Source organism: Gossypium hirsutum, chromosome D11 (genome assembly GCF_007990345.1).
Source record: "Gossypium hirsutum isolate 1008001.06 chromosome D11, Gossypium_hirsutum_v2.1, whole genome shotgun sequence".
Classification (NCBI taxonomy): Eukaryota; Viridiplantae; Streptophyta; class Magnoliopsida; order Malvales; family Malvaceae; genus Gossypium; species Gossypium hirsutum.
The window spans coordinates 67,868,190-67,895,724 of record NC_053447.1 but is presented as its reverse complement, the minus strand read 5'-3'; the positions used below and the strand labels follow the sequence as shown (position 1 = coordinate 67,895,724).

General features: G+C 35.3%; 1 protein-coding gene across 1 annotated transcript; it reads left to right on the top strand.

The window, feature by feature from the left end:
* Nucleotides 1–4,139: 4,139 nt before the first annotated feature.
* LOC107935681 (disease resistance protein RUN1) lies at nucleotides 4,140–9,883 on the top strand. Its single transcript, XM_016868305.2, has 6 exons — nucleotides 4,140–5,150; nucleotides 5,411–6,512; nucleotides 6,975–7,015; nucleotides 7,482–7,722; nucleotides 7,881–8,918; nucleotides 9,015–9,883. Exons 1-6 carry the CDS (start codon nucleotides 4,663–4,665, stop codon nucleotides 9,726–9,728), a joined length of 3,624 nt encoding a protein of 1,207 aa, XP_016723794.2. The 5' UTR covers nucleotides 4,140–4,662; the 3' UTR covers nucleotides 9,729–9,883.
* Nucleotides 9,884–27,535: the final 17,652 nt, after the last annotated feature.

Genomic DNA, 27,535 nt, shown 5'->3' with positions numbered 1-27,535 from the left:
CGTGAATTACAATATGCGTGGACAATGGATTGCTCTGATCATGAATGCGATAAGCTTGAGATGTCTTTCAAAGGCGCAGATGGTTTTCCTTCTTTCAAGGTGAAGAAGTGTGGTGTTAGAATAATCTATGAGAAAGATTTGCAGTGACATACCACTCAATCTTCTCTAAACTTTGAGCACATCCATCATCACTCTACTGACAAGGATGGATCCGCAGGTAGCACTTCCCCTGTAAAACGAAAACGTAATATCCACGAGGAAACAGAGGACCTAAACAGATGAAAACAAAATTCAATTTTATAATGGGTCGTTCAGAGAAGAAGCAGTAATTGTGGTAAACTACTTGACTAGCCTTTTCAAGATATTTTCTCCTATTTAATTAAGTTTCTCTTTTTCCCTGTTTTTGTTTAATTGTACAAATAGATTCTTATTTACCATAATTAAGTATTCTTTATATCCGCAACATTGATTGATGTGATGGACTATTCGTGTCCATAATACGAACATGAAAGTTCAATACTTGGATACCATTCGGAAGTAAAATAAAATCCTAAACATAATTTCAACTTTGCAGCTTTGAATGGGATTTTCAAACCTTTGATTGAGATGCAAAAAATCATGTCCATAGAGTTCGGGAATGTGCAAAAAGATTGTCCTCTCAGCAATCAACATTTACCAAAGAGAAAAGAATGGTGGGAATCTGGTTTTTACAAAAACATGGAAAGGAAGACAGGAACAGTGATATGTAATGGATAAAAAAGTAAAAATATCCCATTTTCACAAAACAATTATTTAGTATTTAATAACACTGCCTTCCTACTCCACCATTGCTTCATTTCAACCTTGTGTATTTATACTCTAAATATAGTAAAATTATTTGTTTTTTTTATCTCCATCTTTTGTAATTTTCTTTCTTTGGCCATTATAATAAAATTATCTTTGCCTGTAATTTTTTTATCTTCTTCAGAGAGTTTTTTCATGTTAAATTTGTGTGTTCAATTTCTCAATTTCTTCCGTTATTTTTACTTGTTCGTTGCTTAATCGGGTCGATCCCAACCAAAAATAATCACAAGCATTACATATTTGGGAATTAATTTAAATTTTTACAATAATGGAGACAAAAATCATTAAAAATTCAAAAAGTTAAAAAAGTTTAATATCTATAATTATGTGCAGACAAGTTAATTTTTGAGTTGTTTATTTAATTTGATAGATAAATTTTAATGGAGACTATTGATATAATTATAAGTTTAAATTTTTTGAAAAACAAAAATTAATTTTTGAGTTGACACATGCAACAAGCAAAATAAAGAGCACAACCAAGATGATTGTATAGTTTGAAACTCGTCCTACATCTGTCAGATGAATCCACTATAAACTTCACAATACAATAAAATTATTCAAGCCTAACTTGGTGCAACCTCACTATTATACAATTAAGTAAACTCTCTCCCAACTCACTTTAACTACGGTAAGTGAAAATCAACACTCAATAATAGTTCATCACTATGAACACATGAGCTCCTTTAAATCCATGTATCACCCATGATAATAACAGAAGACATGAACTTTTATTCAATGTGAAAATAATTATATGTATTCATTTCTTTAAATGTGTACAATTGAATCAAAATTAAATTTCATGTATATATATGAACCACAATTTAAATTTCAGATGGATAATTGCACCAAGTCAAAATTCATGTATCAAATTGCACATTGAACCAAAGTCCATACATAAATTTGACATTTATCCCTAATAATAAACAAATCAAAACCTTTGACCCTTTCCTAATAAATATATGTATATTTAAAAGAAAAATAAATAAATGTAACGAATCACTAATTTTAATAAAATTTTTTAGATAATTCAGTGACTTAAATAAAAAAATTAAAATAATTTAATGATCATTTAATAACTTTTTAAAATTTAATAACCAAAATATAAACTTATTAATAATTTAGTGATTTCTAATGTAATTTATCCCAATAAAACATCTCCCTGTAACAACTTATAAAACCCCACAAATATTAAAATAAAGTTTGATTCATAATCATAGTAATAAACAAATTAAAAGCATGAACCCCGTCACCAAAAATAAATAAATATTTGAAAAGAAAAGGTGGGGCAAGCTGTATCATTTAGTGAATATGGTGAAAGTTCTGCACAACTTTTTCTTTCTTTTATTCATTGCAACTTATAATTCCAGCGCCATCCAAATTTGAAAATTCTGCACAAACTTTTCTTTCTTTCTTTAATCGTTGCATTATAATAATTACCATATAAACTTTTTAAGCAGCCCATAACGAAGGATAATTATTAAAGACATATTCTAATGATTATTGTCAAAATCTTATCAACACTATAATTATTAAATACGTAAAATACAAACCGTCCAGCATTTTTAATATCCTCCACTGTTCCAAGTCTCACCTTCTTGAATTGGAAAGAACATCCATCACTCATCTTTGACCCCTAATTTCCGCCCCTATGCCCATATACTTTGCGAGGATCGGGCGATCTATTTTCTGATTTTGAACACCAGATAGAGATATCCTTCTCCTTTCATACATCCTCATGCTGTCGTTACCTTCGACTTCTTCGCCCATTTCTAGAAAGAAATATGATGTTTTCTTGAGTTTTAGAGGTGAAGATACTCGCAAGAACTTCACGGGTCATCTTTATGATGCTCTACAGAGTAGTGGGATCATCACCTTCAGGGATGATCCAAAGCTGGAGGCTGGCGAAGAGATCGCACCCGAACTCTCCAAAGCAACAACTATTTACATTTCGCATGAACAAATGTGAGCTTCTTAGATATCACATCAGTCAATTCATTACTCTTTTAAATGATTTAAATAACGTTGCGGTTCAAATTGATGATGAGGAGCAGACTATATTATCTTTGTGCTCTTTACTCCCTTTATACAAGTCTTTCAGGGAAACTATGACTTATAGGAGAGATAATCTCTCATCGGAGGACGTGAAGGGTCATTTGTTAAGCAAAGATAAACTCAACAATGAGTTTGGTTTGGATAGCAAGGAAAATAGGCTAGCTTCTATTTTGGTAACATCAAAGAAGTGAGACAAAAGATTTCGCTATTGTTATAAGTTAGGTCACGTCAAAGCAAATTGTTATAAACTGCGAATTAAAAAGGCTATTGAGAGCAATGAGGAAGGTGTAGCTCGTGCTAATTTGGCCGACAAAAGCAGTGATGATTTTTTATTAGTGTTAACAAGTGGTAGTTCTAAGCTTATGTCCAAGTGGATTCGAGATTCGGGATGTTCTTTCCACATGTGTCCCAGTAAAGAATGGTTCTCCACATACAATTCGGTTGAAGGTGGAGCTAAGCGTATGGGAAATGATTCATCTGGTAAGGTAATTGGTATTGGTACTATAAAATTAGGATGCACGATGAGACGATTAGGGCATTCTAAGATGTTAGGTATGTACCTGATTTACGAAAGAATCTCATCTGCTTAAGTAATTTAGACTCGAAAAGTTACAGAATCAACATCAAGTCTGGCGACATTAAGGTGTCTTGTGGGACTCTCATTTTGTTAAAAGGTAAAAGGACCGACAGTCTTTATCTTTTTAAAGGTTATACAGTGATTAGTGAAATTGGACGTCCCTCATCTATTACGGAGTCAAAGTTAACTCGTTTGGAGCGGAGGTTCTCTTTTAGATGTCGGTTTTAAAAAGTTAGAGCATTGTGTTTGTGAAAATCAGACCCGGGTTAGTTTTGATTTGGCAATGCACAAGTTGAAGTCTAGAAACATCCCAGCTTCTAAACACAAATTCAACTCAATTAATTCACTACATAGTTCAAGATAGGCTCTTGGTAGGCTTTGGCAAAGGTGGCGTTGTGGAAATACCAGTCAATGTGGAGATTTGTTGAGTATGACTCATATTTCAGTCAAATTTGATAAATAATCTTCCAATTAAACTCTATTTATTTGTTTCAATCAAAATCTGATTAGTCTAGATTATTTTATTATTATTTCACATACGAATTTAGCCTATCAATAGAATTTTTTTACAGTATTAGAAAATACACCTATTAGAGATTAGAATTCATAACACTTTTAGAGAATTTTGTGTTTATATTTTGAGAGTTCTTTGTTTTCGGGGTTTAATTTTTATCTTCATCTTTTGTACCATTCATTCTTTTGCCATTATAATAAAATTATCATTACTTGTGATTTTTTATCCTTTTCGGAGAGTTTTTCCACGTTGTGTTATTCGGGTCGGCTCTAACCAAAAATAATCTTAAGCAGCTGAAATGGATCTGTCTTTCGAGATAGAAGTTTTCCACGTGTCCTGCGAGTAGTTGGTTGTTTGGTCAACTTTTAAACCAGCCCATAACGAAGAATAATTATTAAAGATATATTCTAATGATTATTGTCATAATCTTATCTACTCTATAATTATTAAATACGAAAAATACAAACCGTCCAACATTTTTAACAGCCTCCACTTTGCCAACTCTCACCTTCTTGGATTCTTATTGGAAAGAACATACATCACTCATCTTTGACCCCCTAATTTCCACCCCTATGCTCATATACTTACTTTTTCTAGTTTCTTTGCGAGGATCGGGAGATCTATTTTCTGATTTTGAACACCAGATAGAGATATCCTTCTCCTTTCATACATCCTCATGCTGTCGTTACCTTCGACTTCTTCGCCCATTTCAAGAAAGAAATATGATGTTTTCTTGAGTTTTAGAGGTGAAGATACTCGCAAGAACTTCACGGCTCATCTTTATGATGCTCTAAAGAGTAGTGGGATCGTCACCTTCAGGGATGATCCAAAGCTGGAGGCTGGCGAAGAGATCGCCCCCGAACTCTCCAGGGCAATTCAGCAATCATGGTGCTCGGTAATTATTTTTTCAAAAACCTATGCCTTTTCAGGATGGTGCTTGGAGGAGCTTGCTGAGATTGTTCAACAAAAAAATGCTAATGGACATAAAGTATTTCCAATTTTCTACCATGTGGATCCATCCGATTTAAGAAACCAAAAAGAAAAAGTAGAAGCAGCCTTTGCCAAACATGAAGAGAGGTACAAGGAAGATAAAGACAAGATCGAAAAGTGGCGAAATGCTTTGACTGAAGTAGCTAAGATCAAAGGATGGCATTTACATAATGGGTAATTCTTTCATTTCTTCTCTATTTCCTAATTTTAATGACTAAAAAATTGTTTTTTTCTAGATTGCATGTAATTTTTTATAATTTTGTGTTTAATTAAGAATTCTAACGAGAAAGTTGTGTTTTTTGATGCCATAATATATCTTACTGTCTTATTCTTGCTTTTTCTTTGCTTCCAACTATATTATATTTCATGATTCATTGAACTACAAATGACAAAGAGCATTTGAAAGATAGAAACATTTTTTTATTTCGTTGTAGGAATGAATCAGAGTTTATCGGAGACATTGTTAGGAAGATATCAGCCAAATTATGTGAGACATATCCAATTGTTCATGATGAATTGGTTGGAATTAGCTTACCTTTGAAGGAGTTGTATTCGAAAATAAACATTGGGGAAGATGATGTCCGCATTATAGGAATTTGCGGAATGGGTGGCATCGGTAAATCAACTCTTGCAAGGGTTGTTTACACTCAAATGTCACCTCATTTTGAAGGCAAAAGCTTTCTCGCTGATATTCGAGAAGTTTCAAACAAATGTGGACTTGTTTCTTTACAGAAACAACTTCTTTCTCAAATCTTGCCAAATAAATGCTTCAATTTTTTCAATGTTCATGAAGGGAATGCCATAATTAGCCGCAGGTTGTGCAGTGAAAAGGTTCTTGTTGTTCTTGATGATGTTGATAATGTACAGCACTTGAAATGCTTGGCTGGAAGGCGTGATTGGTTTGGTTTAGGGAGTCGAATCATTGTAACAACAAGAGATGAACATTTACTCCGATCTTACGGAGTCGATGGTGTGTATAAGCCTAAAACATTGGATCCAGACGATGCACTTAGACTTTTCAATTTGAAAGCTTTTCATAGTGATACAGTTCCAAAAGATGATTTCATTGAGCTTTCTGAACTTGTTGTATGTTATGCTGGTGGTCTCCCCTTAGCTCTTGAAGTTTTGGGTTCATTTTTGTGCGATAGAGATATAGTTCAATGGAGAAGTGCAATCGAAAGACTTGAAGAAGATTCTAACAAAGAAATTCTTAACACGCTAAGAATTAGCTTTGATGGATTGGAAGAAAAGGAGAAGAATATATTTCTAGATATAGCATGCTTTTTCAATGGTGAGAAGAGAGATTTTATAACGAAAGTATTGGATGGTTGTGAGTTTTTTCTAGATATTGGAATCGATATTCTCATTAAGAAATCTTTGATAAAAGTTAGTGATGACAACAAACGTTTGAAGATGCATACCTTGTTGCAAGAAATGGGAAGAAAAATTGTTGAAGAAAAATGCGTTGATGAACCTGGAAAACGTTGTAGATTGTGGAAAGAAAGGGATGTCCATCATGTCCTAACAAAAAACACGGTAAATCATTCAACAAAATTATATACAAAATTTTCTTTTTATCAATATATGATGTAAATCTAAAATTTAGCCTAATTAATTTACATATCGATCCTTAACTGACATTGAGTGGCTTTAAAATAATTTCCATTTTTGTTAATTATAAATATTAATAATGATTTGTAATATAAGTTTTTAATTTTATTGAATTACTCTCATTCGAAAATATTTTACTTTATTTCTGAAATAAAATTGAGTAAGGCTTAGTCCAATTGATTAATATAGCAGTCCATAAAAAATTTGAAGTTGAGTAGCATTGACATAAATGCCTTTTGTTGATGATTACTGTTAATAAGGATTTGTATAAATAAGTATTTAATTTAATTGAATCTCTCTCATCAGAAATGTTTTACCTTATTTAAAATGATCTATTTACTCTATTTCGATCAAAAGGTTATTTATTCTCTATTCTTGTTTTTTTAGGTTACAGAAATGATTGAAAGCATGATCATTGACAATCAAAGGTAAGAAAACATACATACACATTTATGATGTGTATTATTAATATTGTTATTGGTTTTTTTGGTAAAAGTATCCAATTAATATGTCATCAAAAAATTTTCAAAATAAAACCAATTAAATTTTTAATGATGTGTTATTGTTTGTTCAGTAATAATAAATAAAATTATGCATTATCATTGCACCAATATAAATCAAGATTTTAATTCTAGTTTTTAAAACTTAGGTAATTCGAAGTCAAATGGGATATATGTCTAAAATGGGTATGTGTGATTTTTTAAGAAGTTTTTTCATATATATTTAAAGAGTTCTTGAGGGATCATATATCAATGCTCATATTTGGACACATGTTAGGTATAAGTAAGGGATGAAAATCCTAAAAAATAGTATTATTGGAGAAACATAGCTTTTAGGTATTGAATGTTTTTGTATATTTTAATGCTTATTTTTTGTTTGCCCGTGGTTTTGTAGAGAATCAAGCAAGATGCTCAATTTGAGTGTCAATGTCTTCTTGAAGATGAAAAAATTAAGATTGCTGAGAGTGCTTTGCCTCTCAAATTGTAATGATCTCAAATATCTTTCCAATGAGCTACGGTTTTTAGATTGGACAGGATATCCTTTAAAATCATTGCCTTCAAGCTTTCAACCAGACAACCTTGTCATACTTCTCTTACCATATAGTCGCATTGAACAACTATGGAAGGGAAATAGAGTAAGAATTAAATTCATCTAATCCTTGTGTTTTAGCTTATTTTATTATAAACTATTAATTTTTTTAATATTATAAACTGTTAAAATTTGAATAAGATAATAATAATGAGGTTTATTATGTTTTCTCTTTTCTCTCTAATCTGTTATTGTTTTGGACAGCCCTTGTATAAGTTGAAAATAATCAGCCTTAAAGGGTCCCAAAACCTCATCAAGACACCAGACTTCACAACAGCCCCATATCTCGAAGTGTTGATTATGGAAGATTGTACCAGATTAGTAGATGTTCATCCATCACTTGGAGTGCTTAAGAGACTGAAACTTTTGAATTTAAGAAATTGCAAAAGTCTTAGGAGACTTCCAACCAAAATTGAAATGGAATCCCTTGAAACTTTAATTCTTTCGGGTTGCTCAAATCTTGCAAGGTTTCCAGAGATTGATGGGAAAATGGAACATCTAAAAACTCTTGATCTTTCTGGTTGTTATAAAGTTGAATATTTGCCAGAGAATTTGCATCAAGCAGAATCTTTGGAAAAGCTTGACTTGAGTGAAACAGCCATAAAAGAACCACCATCCTTCATTTCTCAATTGAAAAACCTTAAAGTTTTGTCTTTCGATGGATGCAAGGGTCCGTATAAGTTGAAAAGAAATCTCCTTTCTCTTTTCAAGGTAAGCCAAAGAGCAAGGATGAATTTCATAGCTCCAATGCTACCTTCATTATCCGGTTTGAGGTCATTAACAAGGTTGAAACTAAGGGGCTGCAATCTTGGTGAAGGAGATATTCCTAGTGCTATTTCTGGTGTATCCTCTTTGGCATTTCTTGATCTTAGCGTTAACAATTTCAACAGAATACCGGTATCTCTTACTGGACTCTCCAAGCTTGAAGAACTTAGTTTGTCAAGGTGCGGCCTGCGCAATATGGGTGAAGGAGATATTCCTAGTGATATTTCTGGTCTATCCTCATTGAGAGTTCTTGATCTTCATGGTAACAATTTCACCAGCATAGGTGCGTCTCTTGCTCGTCTTTCCAATCTTCAAAGGCTAGGACTGTGTAATTGCAGTGAGCTTGAATCGTTGCCTGTGCTTCTAGCAAGGAAGACAAGTGATTGGAAACATAATCGGTCTTACTTTATAGCCATTAACAGCTACAGATTGGCTGAGAACATGAGTGCAATAACATTGCTGAAAACACATATTAAGGTTAATTGATCTCTCCTTTTTTTTCATGGTTTTATTTACAGAACCACCTATATTTTATTTTGCAAATTCAAGAACGACTGATGTTTTAATTTGCAGGCATTTGAGAATTCAAGAAAAAGACTTGATGTTGTTATGCCTGGAAATGAAATCCCAGAATGGTTCAGCCAACAGAGAGGCGGCTCTGTAATTGAAATACCTTTGCCTTTCAATATTCAGAATGACAGCCAATGGATTGGAGTTGCTTTCTGCTGCATTTTTGGCGATGATGATGGTTCCGAGATAAAGGTTATCGGTGGTCCAGCTTACATCCATTCTACATATTCTGGACAATCTAGTAGTGATGGATCTGTTTGTCAAGTTAAAAATAGTCGAAGGGTCGATTTCAATTTCATTGATTTTGATCGACGTCCCATAACGAAGGACCACCTTTTACTTCGTTATTTCTCGCGTGAAGTATTTTATCCATTATCCTTAAAGGATAATTGGGAAACCAAGAATTTATCGCTTGAGATGTCTTTCCAATCTGCAAAAAGGTATCCTTCTGTTAATGTGAAGAAGTGTGGTGTTAGAATAATGTATGAGAAAGATTTGGAAGATACAAAAGAGATGCAGTGCCATACCACTCAATCTTCTCCAAACTTTGAACATATCCATCATCACTCTACTGAAAACGATGGATCCGCAGGCAGCACTTCCTTTGTAAAACGAAAACGTGATATCGACGAGGAAACAGAGGAAGAAGGGCCGAAGCCTAAACGGATGCAAAACATTTTCAATTTTATAACCGGCCGATCAGGGAAGAAGCAGTAATTGTGTAAACTACTTCACCAGCGCTTTCGTACAAATAGGTTTTTTCTCCTATTTAGTGAAGTTTTTTTGTGATTGTTTGATGGTACAAATAGATTCATTATATTGGGAACATTGATTGATGTGATGGAACGAGAAATATATTGGTGTTCATAATACCAACACGAAATTGATATAGAGAGTAGTAAATCAAAGAAGGCAGAATGCATTTTGAAATTAAAAGTAGAATACTTGAATCATGCTTGATATAAATACCACACATTTAATAAATAAAAAATGATATGATAAAACTTTTCTGCTTTCTTAGTCCATTGAATGGGCATCCCAATCCCAAAGGTACTGGGGAAGGTCGGACCATTGACCCAATTCGTTTGAAGCAGGGGTCTGTAGCTAAAGTGGGCCAAGGTAGTGGTAAAGGGGAAGCTGGTGGCCGTTTATAAACAAGTTATATTTGTTTATAGTAAAATAATACACCAAAAATATACAAGAATTTAGAATGGTAATGTTCGCAAGTGAACAGGTCAAATTGTAACAAAATACTTGGAAGTATTATGAGAAGCATACCCAAGAGAGGATGGAATAAATCTTTTTACAATAATAAGTTTAGTAATAATTAATCTCTATATTACTATAAACCATAAAATAGATTAATGAGAGAATTGAAATAAGAAAAATAATAATCGACTAAAATTAATAAATCAATCAAGAAGATTAACTCACTTCAAGATTTGTAACAAACTTCAAATTAGGGTTTTAAGTTGAATTAGCTACTGATTGGTCAATTATTACCTCCCGGCCTCTAACTAATTAATCGATTGATTGATACTCATTTATCTCCCGACCTCGTCTAACCTATGATAACTTCTTAGAGTCGTCAAACCTAGTTGTTTAAGAACACCTGGATTTGAGTCCTAACTTGATTGGAATCGGCATTGTTGCTAGCGCAGAAGGACGTGGGTTTAAGTATATTGAAGCGCATTGTCCTTCTATTTAAGGGTGGGGAAGGGACTATATGAATAGTTCTTAACATTGTATCAAAAAGAACGAATATGATAACAACTTATAATAAGGTTTCAAATAATAATGATAATAATAAAATATATATTAGAAATCAAATTCTAGATATTAACGCGACATGAAACCGATTTGACATGTAACAAATATTATTGTACTATTAAATGAGCCATTTTGTACTACTCCAACCCTACCATTCAAACTCTTTTTCGAACATGACATGAAACAAAAGAATAGGATAAAATTTCTAAAAATAAAAATATATTAAAATAAGTAAAATGCTACTACCATTAATAACCTACATCGACATCATTAATAATTAATTATAAGACTATAGTAATAAAAGAGTAATTTAAACTATATATGGAGAAATAAAAACTTGTAATTGAATTTTCAATTAGCACTAAAATTAAATTCGATTCTTGGCCAATCCCACTTTTACTCTAAAAATATATATAATATAATAAATTCAATTGAAAATTCTGCCCAACTTGTTCTTCTTTATTCATAGCATCATGTGCTGCTATTCATTATCATCCAGAAAATTACATTGAAAACTGCAGAAAATTTATAAAATAACTAAGTTTTTAATATAAAGTTAGTAACTTTTTATTTAATTATTACTTAGTGGGTGGATGGGTGACATCTTTAAAAGACTATATTGACTCGAGGTAATATATGTATTCACATTTTGTTTTGAACTACAATCAAAGTTTTATTTATATAGATGCATCGAATCAAAATTTATATATTTTAAAGGACTCAAAAATTATTGTATTTAAATTTTTACACTAATCTCATCTTCCAACCTAAAAGAATCACATATTTCAAAAATGTTGAGCATGACTCATATTTCAGTTAAATTTAAAAAATTAGTTAGTTTAGATTATTTTATTATTATTTGACCTACGACTTTAACTTATAAATAGACTCTTTTAAAACTTTAGAAAATACACCCATTAGAGATTAGAACTCATAACACTTTTGGAGAATTTTGTGTTCAGGTTTTGAGGGTTCTTTATTTTCGGGTTTTGGTTTTCGTCTCCATATTTTGTACTCTTCGTTCTTTTGTCATTATAGTAAAATTATCTTTGCCTATGGTTTTTTATCCTCTTCGGAGGGGTTTTTCCACGTTAAATTTGTGTGTTCAATTTTTTAATTTATTTTGTTATTTTTACTTGTCCGTTGCTTAATCAAGTTGATCCACAACAAATGGTATAAGAGCTAGTTCGATTTTCGCATATCAGCTCGTTCAGAGATGACAACAACAAGGTTTGACATTGAGAAATTCAATGGTGTCAAAAATTTCAATATGTGGCAAGTTCGGATGATGACAATTCTAGTTCAAACAGGCCTGAAAAAGGTTGTTACCGGGAAAAGGCCCGAGAATCTAGATCAATCAGAATGGGAAGAGCTTGATGAAAAGGCCTTATCAGCGATCCAATTGTGCCTCGCGAATAGAGTATTATAGGAGGTATTAATGGAGAAGACCCCATCTGCCTTGTGGAAAAGGTTAGAAACTCTTTATGCGAGCGACTAAGTCTTTGGCTAACCGTTTAGTATTGAAACAACATCTATTTACGTTTTGCATGAACAAATGTGAGCTTCTTAGAGATCACATCGGTCAATTCATTAATCTTTTAAATTATTTAAATAGCGTTGAGGTTCAGATCGACAATGAGGATCAGACTATGCTATTGTTGTGCTCTTTACTCACTTTATACAAGTCTTTTAGGGAAACCATGATTTATGGGAGAGATAATCTCTCATTCGAGGATGTAAAGGGTCATTTATTAAGCAAATATAAACTCGACAATGAGTTTGGTTTGAATATCAAGGAAAATAGACAAGCTTCTGTTTTGGTAACATCAAAGAAGTGAGACAAAAGATGTCGCTATTGTAAAAAGTTATGTCACGTCAAAGCAGATTGTTATAAACTGCGAAATAAAAGGGTTATTGAGAGCAACGAAGAAGATGTAGCTCGTGATAATTTGGCTGACAATAGCGGTGATGATTTTTTATTAGTGTCAACAAGCGATAGTTCTAAGCTTATGTCTGAGTGGATCCTAAATTCGGGATGTTCTTTCCACATGTGTCCCAACAGAGAATGGTTCTCCATATATAGTTCGGTTGAAGGTGGAGGTGAGCGCATGAGAAACGATTCATCTAGTAAGGTAATTGGTATTGGTACCATTAAAATTAGGATGCACGATGGGGCGATTAAGACACTCTCAGATGTCAAGTACGTACCTGATTTACGAAAGAATCTCATCTCCTTAAGTAATTTAGACTCGAAAAGTTGCAGAATCAACATCAAGTCGAGCGGCATTAAGGTGTCTCGTGGGGCTCTTGTTTTGTTAAATGGTAAAAGGACCGGTAGTCTTTATTGTTTTGAAGGTTCTACAGTGATTGGTGAAATCGGACGTCCCTCGTCTATTATGGAGTCAAAGTTAACTTGTTTCGAACAGAGATTCTCTTTTAGATGTAGATTTTGAAAAGTTAGAGCACTGTGTTTGTGAAACTTAGACTCAGGTTAGTTTTGATTTGGTAGTGTACAAGTCGAAGTCTAGAAGTATTCCAGCTTCTAAACACAAATTCAACTCAATTAATTCCCTGTATAGTTCAAGATAAGCTCGTAGCAGGCTTTGATAAAGGTGGCATTGTGAAAATACGAGTCAAGGTGGAGATTTGTTGAGTATGACTCATATTTCAGTCAAATTTGAGAAATAATCTTTCAATTAAACTCTGTTTATTTGTTTCAATCAAACTCTGATTAGTCTAAATTATTTTATTATTATATCATATACGAATTTTGTGTTTAGAACTTCTAGAGATTAGAACTTCTAGAAATTAGAACTTCGAGCACTTTTGAAAAATTGTGTTTATGTTTTGAGGGCTCTTTGTTTTCGGGGTTTAATTTTTATCTTCATATTTTGTACTCTTCGTTCTTTTGCCATTATAGTAAAATTATCTTTGCCTGTGGTTTTTTATCCTCTTCGGAGAGTTTTTTCATGTTAAATTTGTGTGTTCAATTTCTTAATTTTTTCGCTATTTTTATTTGTTCGTTACTTAATCAGGTTAATCCCCAACCAAAAATAATCTAAACCAGCCAAATGGATGTGTCTTTAGAGATAGAAGTTTTCCACGTGCCAACGCGAGTAGTTGGTTGTTTGGTAAACTTTTTAACCAGCCCATAACGAAGGATAATTATTAAAGATATATTCTAATGATTATTGGCATAATCTTATCTACTCTATAATTATTAAATACGTAAAATACAAACCGTCCAACATTTTTAATGACCTCCACTGTGCCCAGTCTCACCTTCTTGGATTCTTCTTGGAAAGAACATCCATCACTCATTTTGACCTCTAATCTCCGCCCATATGCTTATATACTTACTTTTTCTAGTTTCTTTGCGAGTATCGGGCGATCTATTTTCTGATTTTGAACACCAGATAGAGATATCCTTCTCCTTTCATACATCCTCATGTTGTCGTTACTTTCGACTTCTTCGCCCATTTCTAGAAAGAAATATGATGTTTTCTTGAGTTTTAGAGGTGAAGATACTCGCAAGAACTTCACGGGTCATCTTTATGATGCTCTACAGAGTAGTGGGATCGTCACCTTCAGGGATGATCCAAAGCTGGAGGCTGGCGAAGAGATCGCACCCTGTTGAGTTATAAAGTAAAGTGATAATAGCAGTTAACTATTGTTGTTAGTTGTTAGCAGGTTGTTGTAAGCAGTTAGCAGTTACAAGAGTCAGTTAGACTTGTAAAACTCCTTGAATACAGGAAGCTGATTGTTCAGCAAAATAATAATTCGTTCAATAAATAATTACGCATTATCATTGCACTAATATAAATCAAGATTTATTTCTAGTTTCTAAAGCTTTAAGTAATTCGAAGTCAAAAGTGAGTGTTTATAGATATATATATGTCTAAATTGGGTATGTGTGATTTTTTTAAAAGGCCTTTTCATGTATTTAAAGAGTTCTTGAAGGATATATATCAATGCTTATATTTGGACACATGTTAGATATAAGTATCGGATCGATAAAAGTCCTTAAAATATAGTATTGGAGAAACATAGCTTTTAGGTATTGAATGTTCTTGTATATTTTAATGCTCATTTTTTGTTTGCCTTGGTTTTTAGGGAATCAAGCAAGATGCTCAATTTGAGTGACGATGTCTTCTCGAAGATGAAAAGATTGAGATTGCTCAGAGTGCTTTGCGTATCAAATTGTGATGATCTCAAATATCTTTCTGATGAGCTACGATTTTTAGATTGGACAGAATATCCTTTAAGATCATTGCCTTCAAGCTTTCAACCGGACAACCTTGTCGTACTTCTCTTACCATATAGTCGCATTGAACAACTGTGGAAGGGAAATAGAGTAAGAATTAAATTCATCTAATCCTTATGTTTTAGCTTATTTTAATATAAACAATTAATTTTTTTTTAATATTACAAACGGTTAAAATTTGAACAAGATGATAATAATAATAATAATAATAATAATAATAAGGTTTATTATGTTGTTTTCTCCTTTCTCTCTAATCTATTATTGTTTTCGACAGCCCTTGTATAAGTTGAAAATAATCAGCCTTAAAGGGTCCCAAAATCTCATCAAGACACCAAACTTCACAACAGCCCCATATCTCGAAGTTTTAATTATGGAAGGTTGTACTAGATTAGTAGATGTTCATCCATCACTTGGAGTGCTTAAGAGACTTAAACTTTTGAATATAAGAGATTGCAAAAGTCTTAGGAGTCTTCCAACCAAAATTGGAATGGAATCCCTTGAAACTTTAATTCTTTCGGGTTGCTCAAATCTTGCAAGGTTTCCAAAGATTGATGGGAAAATGGTGTTGATAAGTTAAATTAAAAAGGGGTTGAAAAGTCAAAAATGGTGGGAGGTGCAATTGGCACCGAAAGAAAAAAAATAGTTGGCAAGTTGTTTAAAGTTGAAAGGGATAATTGCAATTTTGGTTCCTAATTTTTTAGGCCATTTGCAAGTTAGTCCCTGAACTTTAACTATAAATAGGCCTAACCATTTCTCATTTCAACCATCCCAACCAATCTTTCTCTCTTAGTTTTCTCTCTTCTCCCATTTGAGAATTCTTAAGGAATTCTATTTGTTTGTAATACTTTGGAGATAGTAAAGTTATCATCTGGTGTTAGTGCCCGAGGACGTAGGTATAATTTACCGAACCTCGTTAAAACTCTTGTGTTCTTTCTTGTCCTATTTTTCTTTCAATATTTGAGGGTATAATAGTAGTATTTAATTGTGCTATTAAATTACTATAGAAGGGATATTCTGTCTAAGGAAAGACTTGGTATTTAAGAGATCCATGTGATCCACCTCTCTTCCCTGGGAATTGAACTTTGTGTGATTTTTTAGTACAATAATTTACACGCTTCCGACCCTATTGGAACAACAAGTGGTATCAAGAGCCGAAGGTTAATCGTAGTATGCTCTGTGGTTGCAGTTTAAACTGATCTTCCACATCAGAAAAGATTTCCTTAGGTATATTGAAAGATTATGGAGAAAATGGTCGGTGTAGGAGCTTCAACATCGTCCATGTGGACAAGACCGACAATTGCAAATGCAAGATTGGCCGTGGAGATCTTTGATGGCACGAGCCATTTTGGTATGTGGCAAAGTGAGGTTCTAGATGCCCTTTTTCAGCAGGGTCTAGACATTGCCATTGATGAAGAGAAACCAGATGATGTACAGGAGAAAGATTGGAAGGCGATCAATCGGTTGGCATGTGGCACAATTCGATCATGCCTTTCTCGAGAGCAGAGGTATGCTTTTTCAAAGGAGACTTCTGCAAATAAGTTGTGGGTGGCACTTGAAGAAAAATTTTTGAAGAAAAACAGTCAAAATAAGCTCCACTTGAAGAAAAGACTGTTTCGCTTCACATACGTCCCAAGTACCACAATGAATGATCACATCACCAAATTTAATCAGTTAGTCACTGATTTGCTGAATATGGATGAGACATTCAAAGATGAAGATTTGGCTTTGATGCTGTTGGGGTCACTTCCTGAGGAGTTTGAGTTCCTAGAAACTACTCTACTTCATGGTAGGAGTGATATATCTCTGAGCGAAGTCTGTGCGGCCTTATACAGTTATGAACAGAGAAAGAAGGACAAACAGAAAAACTCAATCAGAGATACAGAAGCTTTAGTAGTCCGAGGTCGTTCATACACTCGGAAGAAAACTCAAAAGGGGAGATCAAAGTCAAAGTCCAGACTCGGGAAAGATGAATGTGCTTTTTGTCATGAGAAAGGCCACTGGAAGAAAAATTGTCCAAAGCTGAAGAATAAGGGAAAAGCTGCTGTAGATGCTTGTGTTGCAAAGCATGATACTAGTGACTCTGAACTATCACTGGTTGCATCATCATCGTCGTTCCATTCAGATGAGTGGATATTGGATTCGGGTTGTACCTATCATATGTCCCCTAACCGGGAGTGGTTCTCTGATTTAGTAGAACTAAATGGAGGAGTTGTTTATATGGGCAATGACAATGCCTGTAAAACTGTTGGGATAGGTTCAATCCAATTAAAGAATCAAGATGGATCAACCAGAGTTCTGATTGATGTTCGGTACGTGCCCAGTTTGAAGAAAAATCTCATCTCATTGGGAGCCTTGGAATCCAATGGTTCAGTTGTTACTATGAGAGATGGGATTTTGAAAGTGACATCTGGCGCACTTGTGATATTGAAGGGCATCAGGAAAAATAACTTGTATTACTACCAAGGTAGTACAGTTATTGGAGCAGTCGCTGCAGCTTCCGGTAACAAAGACTTGGACTCAATGCAGTTGTGGCATATGAAGTTGGGACATGCCAGCGAAAAATCCTTGCAAATTCTGGCAAAGCAAGGATTGTTGAAAGGTGCAAAGGCTTGCAAATTAAAATTTTGTGAGCACTGTGTTCTGGGAAAGCAAAAGAGAGTGAAATTCGACACTGCTATCCATAATACAAAAGGTATTTTGGAATATATTCACTCAGATGTGTGGGGGCCTTCCAAAACACCTTCGTTGGGAGGAAAACACTACTTTGTTACTTTTGTTGATGACTTTTCCAGAAGAGTTTGGGTGTATACCATGAAAACTAAAGATGAAGTGCTTGGAGTTTTTCTTAAATGGAAAACTATGATCGAAAACCAGACTGGCAAGAAAATCAAGCGGCTTAGGACGGACAATGGAGGGGAATATAAAAGTGATCCGTTCTTCGATGTGTGCCAAGAGTATGGTATTGTTCGACACTTCACAGTTAGGGATACACCACAACAGAATGGAGTGGCAGAGCGTATGAATCGAACATTGCTGGAGAAAGTTCGATGTATGTTGTCCAATGCTGAGTTGGGCAAGCAATTTTGGGCTGAGGCTGTGACATACGCTGGCCATCTTGTTAATCGTTTGCCATCATCTGCATTAGAAAGAAAAACTCCTATGGAGGTATGGTCTGGAAAACCGGCTACAGATTATGATTCCTTACATGTGTTTGGATCCACTGCATATTACCATGTGAAGGAGTCAAAGTTAGATCCGAGGGCAAAGAAAGCTCTCTTTATGGGAATCACTTCTGGAGTGAAGGGATTTCGTCTTTGGTGCTTAAGCACAAAGAAAATGATCTGTAGCAGAGATGTTACCTTTGATGAATCTGCCACATTGAAAAAGGTAGCAGATAAAGATATTCAGACGAGCAATACTCCACAGCAGGTGGAGTGTACTCCAAAACAGGTGGAGTTTGAGCAGATGGGGATTTGCCCAGTTAATAAGTCTAATTCTCCAGCCACAATGGAGGAATTAGAGGTTGAAGAGGTTCTGACCCAAGAACCACTAAGTACACCAGAACCAGTTGCAGTTGCAAGGCCACGGAGAGAAATTCGTAAACCTGCTCGATTTACTGATATGGTGGCCTACGCCCTTCCCGTTGTTGATGATATTCCTATCACTTATCAAGAAGCAATGCAAAGCTTAGAAAGTGATAAATGGAAAAGTGCCATGGATGAAGAAATGCAGTCTCTCCTGAAGAACAATACTTGGGAGTTGGCGCAATTACCGAAAGGTAAAAGGGCAATCGGATGCAAGTGGGTATTCGCAAAGAAAGATGGATCTCCTAGCAAGAAGGATATTCGCTACAAGGCAAGATTGGTAGCTAAAGGCTACGCTCAGAAGGAGGGAATTGACTACAATGATGTATTTTCCCCTGTTGTGAAGCATTCCTCCATTAGAATTTTGTTGGCCTTGGTAGCACAGTTGAATTTGGAGCTAGCTCAACTTGATGTTAAGACGGCTTTCTTGCATGGTGAGTTAGAAGAGGAGATCTATATGACTCAGCCAGAAGGATACACAGATGCTGGTGGTAGAAATTGGATTTGTAAGCTTAACAAATCGCTATATGGATTGAAGCAATCCCCGAGGCAGTGGTACAAGCGATTTGATAGCTTTATGAGAAGGCAGAAGTACACAAGAAGCAAATATGACAATTGTGTGTATTTGCAGAAGCTGCATGACGGATCTTTCATTTATCTACTCTTGTATGTTGATGATATGTTAATCGCTTCGAAGAGCCAAAATGAGATAGATAAGCTGAAGGCTCAGTTGAATCAAGAGTTCGAGATGAAAGATCTAGGTGAGGCCAAGAAGATTCTCGGCATGGAGATAAGTAGAAATAGACAGAGAGGCAAGCTTTGTTTGAATCAGAAGCAATATCTGAAAAAGGTATTACAATGTTTTGGTGTAAATGAAAACACAAAACATGTAAGTACCCCACTTGCTTCTCATTTGAAACTTAGTGCTCAATTATCTCCGAAAACTGAAGAAGAAAGAGAATATATGGCGAAAGTCCCATATGCTAATGCAGTTGGGAGTTTGATGTATGCGATGGTGTGTACGAGGCCTGACATTTCACAAGCTGTTGGAGTTGTGAGCAGGTATATGCATGATCCTGGAAAAGGACATTGGCAAGCTGTGAAATGGATTCTACGGTATCTTCGAAAAACCGTAGATGTTGGTTTAATTTTTGAACAGGATGAAGCACTTGGTCAGTTTGTAGTTGGATATGTTGATTCTGACTTTGCTGGTGATTTAGATAAACGTCGTTCAACTACGGGGTATCTGTTTACTCTTGCGAAAGCCCCAGTGAGTTGGAAGTCTACCTTACAGTCTACAGTAGCTGTGTCTACTACAGAGGCAGAATATATGGCAGTTACAGAAGCTGTTAAGGAGGCTATTTGGCTTAATGGATTATTGAAAGACTTGGGAGTTGTTCAAAGTCACATTAGTCTATATTGTGACAGTCAGAGTGCTATTCATTTAGCGAAAAATCAAGTCTATCATTCAAGAACCAAGCATATCGACGTAAGATATCACTTTGTGCAGGAAGTCTTTGAAAAAGGAAAAATTCTACTTGAGAAGATTCCGACAACAGATAATCCCGCAGATATGATGACCAAGGTGGTAACAACAATCAAGTTTAATCATTGTTTGAACTTGATTAACATCCTGAGAATTTGAGCACCTTTAGGTGTATGGCGCTCGAGAGCGCATTTGGAGGCACTACAAAAGATAGCTTTATCGAATTTGGGGAGTTGAAGGAAGTGTGTGAAGATGTGATTATCCTAATCAAATCTTCAAGGTGGAGATTGTTGATAAGTTAAATTAAAAAGGGGTTGAAAAGTCAAAAATGGTGGGAGGTGCAATTGGCACCGAAAGAAAAAAAATAGTTGGCAAGTTGTTTAAAGTTGAAAGGGATAATTGCAATTTTGGTTCCTAATTTTTTAGGCCATTTGTAAGTTAGTCCCTGAACTTCAACTATAAATAGGCCTAACCATTTCTCATTTCAACCATCCCAACCAATCTTTCTCTCTTAGTTTTCTCTCTTCTCCCATTTGAGAATTCTTAAGGAATTCTATTTGTTTGTAATACTTTGGAGATAGTAAAGTTATCATCTGGTGTTAGTGCCCGAGGACGTAGGTATAATTTACCGAACCTCGTTAAAACTCTTGTGTTCTTTCTTGTCCTATTTTTCTTTCAATATTTGAGGGTATAATAGTAGTATTTAATTGTGCTATCAAATTACTATAGAAGGGATATTCTGTCTAAGGAAAGACTTGGTATTTAAGAGATCCATGTGATCCACCTCTCTTCCCTGGGAATTGAACTTTGTGTGATTTTTTAGTACAATAATTTACACGCTTCCGACCCTATTGGAACAACAAATGGAACATCTAAAAGCTCTTGATCTTTCTGATTGTTATAAAGTTGAATATTTGCCAGAGAGTTTACATCAAGCAGAATCTTTGGAAGAGCTTGACTTGAGTAAAACAGCCATAAAAGAACCACCATCCTTCATTTCTCAATTGAAAAATCTTAAAGTTCTATATTTCGGTGGATGCAAGGGTCCGTGTAAGTTAAAAAGAAATCTCCTTTCTCTTTTCAAGGTAAGCCAAAGAGGAAGGATGAATTCCATAGCTTCAATGCTACCTTCATTATTCGGTTTGAGTTCATTAACAAGGTTGAAACTAAGGGACTGCAATCTTGGTGAAGGAGATATTTCTAGTGCTATTTCTTGTCTATCCTCTTTGACATATCTTGAGCTTAACGGTAACAATTTCAATAAGAATACCGGCATCTCTTACTGGACTCTCCAAGCTTGAAGAACTTAGTTTGTCAAGTTGCGGCCTGTGCAATATGGGTGTAGAAGATATTCCTAGTGATATTTCTGGTCTATCCTCATTGAAAGTTCTTTATCTTAATAGTAACAATTTCACCAGCATAGCTGCGTCTCTTGCTCGTCTTTCCAATCTTCAATATCTTGGAGTGTGTAATTGCAGAGAGCTTGAATCGTTGCCTGTGGTTCTAAAAAGGAAGACAAGTGACTGGAAACATAATTGGTCTTACTTTTTAGCCATTAACAGCTACAGATTGGCTAAGAACATGAGTGCAATAACATTGCTGAAAACACATATTAAGGTTGATTGATCTCTCTCTTCTTTTTCATGGTTTTAGTTACAGAACCACCGATATTTTATTTTGCAAATTCAAGAACGACTGATGTTTTAATTTGCAGGCATTTGCGAATTCAAGAAAAAGATTTGATGCTGTTATACCTGGAAATGAAATCCCAGAATGGTTCAGCCAACAGAGAGGCGGCTCTGTAATCGAAATACCTTTGCCTCTCAATATTCAGAATGACAGTCAATGTATTGGAGTTGCTTTCTGCTGCATTTTCGGTGATGATGATGGTTCCGAGATAAAGGTTATCGGTGGTCCAACTTATATCCATTCTAGATATTCTGGACAATCTAGTAGTAATGGATCTGTTTTTCAAGTTAAAAATAGTCGAATGGTCGATTCCAGTTTCCTTAATTTTTGTGGACGACGCATAAAGAAGGACCAGCTTTTTCTTCGATATTTCTCGCCATTATCATTAAAGGATAAATGTGAAGCCAAGGATTTATCGCTTGAGATGTCTTTCCAATCTTCTCCAAAAAGGTATCCTTCTGTTAAGGTGAAGAAGTGTGGTGTTAGAATAATGTATGAGAAAGATTTGGAAGAAATAAAAGAGCTACAGTGCCATACCATTCAATCTTCTCCAAACTTGGAACATATCCATCATCACTCTACTGAAAACGATGGATCCGCAGGCAGCACTTCCCTTGTAAAACGAAAACGTGATATCGACGTGGAAACAGAGGAAGAAGGGCCGCACCTAAAAGGATTCAAAACTTTTTGAATTTTATAACGGGCCGATCAGGAAAGAAGCAATAATTGTGTAAACTACTTCACTAGCCCTTTCGTACAAATTGATTTTTTCTCCTATTTAGTTAAGTTTCTGTTATTGTTTGATTAATGGTCGAAATATTTGATACAGCGACTTTTACAATTGAGGATTCCAACTCCAACAAGAACAAGGGGGCTTCCAGGGCTTATGCGAAACACTCTATGGCGGATATGGCGGTGATGGTGGAAGATGATAGACCAGAGGAGTCACCAGTCTACGGACCAAGGATGCTTGTGGAGAGAAAGTTAAGGCCTAATTTTAGGGATCCTTGGAAGGCAGGCAACGCTAATTCGGGGGTTTTGATTGGGGATTCTAGATTTAAAGTTCTTGATTCTGTCAATGATATTGGGGAATGATGGGAGGAAATAAGGGAGATAATTCTGGAAGCTAATAAAAAAGGAAAGGGTGTCTTCGTTGAGGCTGGAGGTAGTGGGGAAGGTGTGACCACTGACCCAATTCGTTTGAAGCAGGGGTCTGTAGCTAAAGTGGGCCAACGGAGTGGTAAAGGGGTTATTGTTTATATTAAAATAATACACCAAAAATATATAAGAATTTAGAATAGCGGTGTTTGCAAGTGCACGAGTCAAAGTGTAATATAGTTAGTATTACAAAATATTTGGAAGTATTCCGAAGATCGTACCTAACAGAGGATGGAATAAATCTACGGAAACCTTTTTACAATAATAAGTCTAAGAAGTAGTAATTAATCTCTATATTACAATAAATCATAAAATAGATTAATGAGAGAATTCAAATAAGAAAAATAACAATCCACTAAATTTAATAAATCAATCAGGAAGATTAACTTGCTTCAAGATTTGTACGAAACTTCGGATTAGGGTTTGAGGATAGATTAGCTACTGATAGTCAATTATTACGTCCCAACCTCTAACTAATTAATCGATTGGTTAATACCCGTTTATCTCTTGACCTCGTCTAGCCTATGATAACTTCCTAGGGTCGTCAAACCTAGTCGTTTAAGAACACGTGGGTTTGAGTCCTAACTCGATTGGCATCAGTATTGTTGCTAGTGCAGGAGGACGTGGGTTTGAGTACGCTGAAGCGCATTATCCTCCTATTTAAGGGTGAGGGAGGGACTATAGATAGTTCTAGACATTCTATCAAAAAGAACAAATATTATAGGAACGTATAATAATGTTTCAAATAATAATAATAATAATTAGAAAACAAATGACATGAAACCGATTTGACATGTAACAAATATTATTATAATATTAAACGAGCCATTTTTTACTACTCCAAACCTATTATTCAAACTCTTTTTCAAAAATGACATGAAATAAAAGAATGGGACAAAATTTCTAAAAGTAAAAGTATATTAAAATAATTAAAATGCTACTACCATTAATAACAGCCGCATATCTCAAAGTTCTGATTATGGAAGGTTGTACCAGATTAGTAGATGTCCATCCGTCACTTGGACTGCTTAAGAGACTTAAACTTTTAGATTTAAGAAACTGCAAAAGTCTTAGAAGTCTTCCAACAAAAATTGGAGTGGAATCCCTTGAAACTTTAATTTTTTTCAGGTTGCTCAAATCTTGCCAGGGTTCCAGAGATTTATGGGAAAATGGAACATCTAAAAACTCTTGATCTTTTTGGTTGTTATAAAGTTGAATATTTGCCAGAGAATTTGTAGCAGACGGAATCTTTGGAAAAGCTTGACTTGAGTGAAACAACCATAAAAGAACCATCATCCTTCATTTCTCAATTGAAAAATCTTAAAGTTTTTTCTTTTGATAGATGCAAGGGTCCGTCTAAGTTAAAAAGAAATCACATTTCTCTTTTCAAGGTAAGCCAATCAGCTCCTATGCGACCCTCATTATCCTATTTGAGTTCATTAACAAACTTGAAACTAAGGGATTGCAATCTTGGTGAAGGAGATATTCCTAGTACTATTTCTTGCCTATCCTCTTTTGACAGATCTTGATCTTAGCGGTAACAATTTCAACAACATACTAACATCTCTTACTCAACTCTCCAAGCTTGACGATAAGTTGTCAAATTGCAACCTGTGCAATATGGTGAAAGAGATATTCCTAGTGATATTTTTGGTCTATCCTCATTGAGATATCTTGTTCTTAGTGGTAACAATTTCACGAGCTACCTGCGTCTCTTACTCATCTTTCTAATCTTCAATATCTTGGAATGTCAAATTGCAGTGAGCTTAAATCGTTAAATGTGCTTCTAACAAGGATGACAACAGATTGGAAACATAATTGGGCTTACTTTATGGCCAGTAACAGCCGCAGATTGGAAGAGAACATTGGTGCAATAACATTGCTGAAAACAATATTAAGGTTGATTTATCTCTCTCTTTCTTTTCATGGTTTTAGTTACAGAATCACCGATATTGTTGAAAGTTGGCAACGATGCAGCAGCATGTATACAGCATCCAAATGTCCATGGTGTATTTCGGTCATTGAACTTTTGTAACATGTGACTTATGTTTGATATGATTGTAACTTTTTGTTTTGCTGAGGTTCAGCCATGTACTTGGCAGATTTAGTAGGTTTTAGGTTATCATTAAGTTGATTTTACAGCTTGGTTACTTACACAAACAATGCTTATTTTCTTCCAATGTAATAGAACTATTTATGTATATGTCATGTTACTTATTCAAGTAATGAGATAAGTCATCTTCTTCTCTCAATCCAACATATGGTTTTTGCTTCTACTTTTCATCTTTCAAACACAAATTCTTTGTTTTGATTCTTATTTAATGATTTTAACTCAACAAATGGTATCAAGAGCCTATGGTATCAAGAGCCTATCATCTTTTAGGGCCTTTTGTTGTAAGCTATTCCTTGAGTGACTCGTGCTTGAAAGAAAAGAAATAGAAGCTGTTTTTGTTAGCTTGTTTCAGTTGCTGTAGAAGAACGAGTTTCTCACCACTACCACCACTTGTCTTTGCTAGTGAAAACTACAATATTTAGGTTGTGAAAATGAAGACATATTTGTAGGCTCATGATTTGTGGAGTGTTGTTCTAGCTGACACAAAGCCACCACCTTTGAGAGCTAATCCAATCATAGCTCAAATTAGGCAGCACAATAAGGACTGTGCCAAAAAGTATAAGGCTATGTCATGCCTTCAAAATATGTTGAAAGCTGGACTGCAATGCAACATGGAGCCAGAAGCTTGCTACTGTCGAGACCAGCAGCTATCGAGCTCAGCTCATTTTGCTTGGTGCGCACGAATGGTTTTTGAACCGAATGAAGCAACCAACTTTGCTGTTTTGTTTTGATGTAATTTGGTTCAGTTCAATTTTAGTTTGTTTGTAATACTAGTTAAACTTAAGTTAGTGATAAGATCTTTTGATGTAATGGCTGATTGGTCAGCTATATTTGATTATTTTTGGCTAGTGATTAGGTTTGTATTAGTTGGGGCAGTTAAATACATTAGGTAACTGTCAATGTACATTGTAACTCTTTTATATTTCAAATTTGAATGAAAAATATGGAATGTTCAGTTACAAATTTGCTGAGTATTCAATTTTGATCAAATTTTTGCTTTGCTTTGCTCTTTCTTTGCTTCGATTCTTCTTGCTTCAGTCTTGCAAACACTATGTTGTAACTTGGTTTGATGTTTGCTGCTGCCATTGTTCCAACAAATGGTATCATGAGCCCGAGTCTTTGAGGGGCCTTTGTATGCAATCTGTTGTGTTCGAATTAAAACCAACAGCAAGTTCAAAATTTGGTAAGATTGAAGCACTTAAAATCAGTTTAGCAGAATGAGTTTCACTCCACCACCTCCACCAGTGTTCACTGGAGAAAACTATCACATTTGGATAGTTAAAATGAAGACTTATCTCCAGGCACATGATCTTTGGAGTGTGATCGAGAATGATGCTGAACCACCTCCATTGAGAGCCAATCCCACCATTGCACAGATGAGGCAACATACTGAGGAGCGAGCCAAGAAGCATAAGGCTATGGCCTGCTTGCAAAATGGAGTCTCTGATGTGATATTTACTCGCATCATGGCCTGTGACTCACCAAAGCAGGCTTGGGAGAAGCTGAAGGAGGAGTTCATGGGGACTGATAAGACAAGGCAACAGCAAGTGATCAACCTCAAGAGAGACTTTGAAAATTTGAGGATGAAGGAGTCTGAGACCATCAAGCAGTACTCAGACAGGATAATGGCCATTGTCAACAGCATTAGGCTCCTGGGAGTGGACTTCACAGAGAGCAGAGTTGTTGAAAAGGTTATTACAACTCTCCCTGAGAAATTTGAGTCTAAAATCTCTTCACTTGAGGACTCGAGGGACTTATCAGCCATTTCATTGTCTGAGCTGATAAACTCCCTGTATGCACTTGAGCAAAGGAGGGCAAATAGGCAGGAGGAGAATCCTGAAGCTGCTTTCCAGGCTAAAGCCAGTGAAGGCTCGAGTGTGAGTGCAAAAGGCAAGAAGCCTTGGCACAATAGAAGGGTCAAGTCAGGAAGAGATGAAGCAAAAAGGGTGTTCCCACCATGTGTTCATTGCAAGAAGACAACACATTCAGAAAAGTATTGCTGGTTTAGGCCAGATATTCAGTGTAGAAAATGCAAGCAGTTTGGCCATGTGGAGAAGGTGTGCAAGGGCAAACCAAGGGAGGCTGCTCTGCAACAAGCTAGACCTGCTGAGGACATTCAAGCTCAGGAGGAGCAAGTGTTCACAGCAACTTGTTTTGTTGGCACAACCAAGGCCAACAATGATTGGCTACTAGACAGTGGCTGCTCACACCATATGGCAGCAGATGAGAAGCTGTTCAAAGGCCTAGACAGAAGCTTCCACTCGAGGATTAGAATTGGAGATGGTAGGCTGATTGAGGCTAAAGGCAAGGGCAGTGTGTTGATTAGCACTGGTTCAGGTAACAAGCTGATCTCATATGTGTTTTTTGTACCTGACTTAGACCAGAATTTGCTTAGTGTAGGCCAATTAGTTGAAAAGGGCTATACATTGGTTTTTAAGGATGGTTGCTGTATTGTTCAAG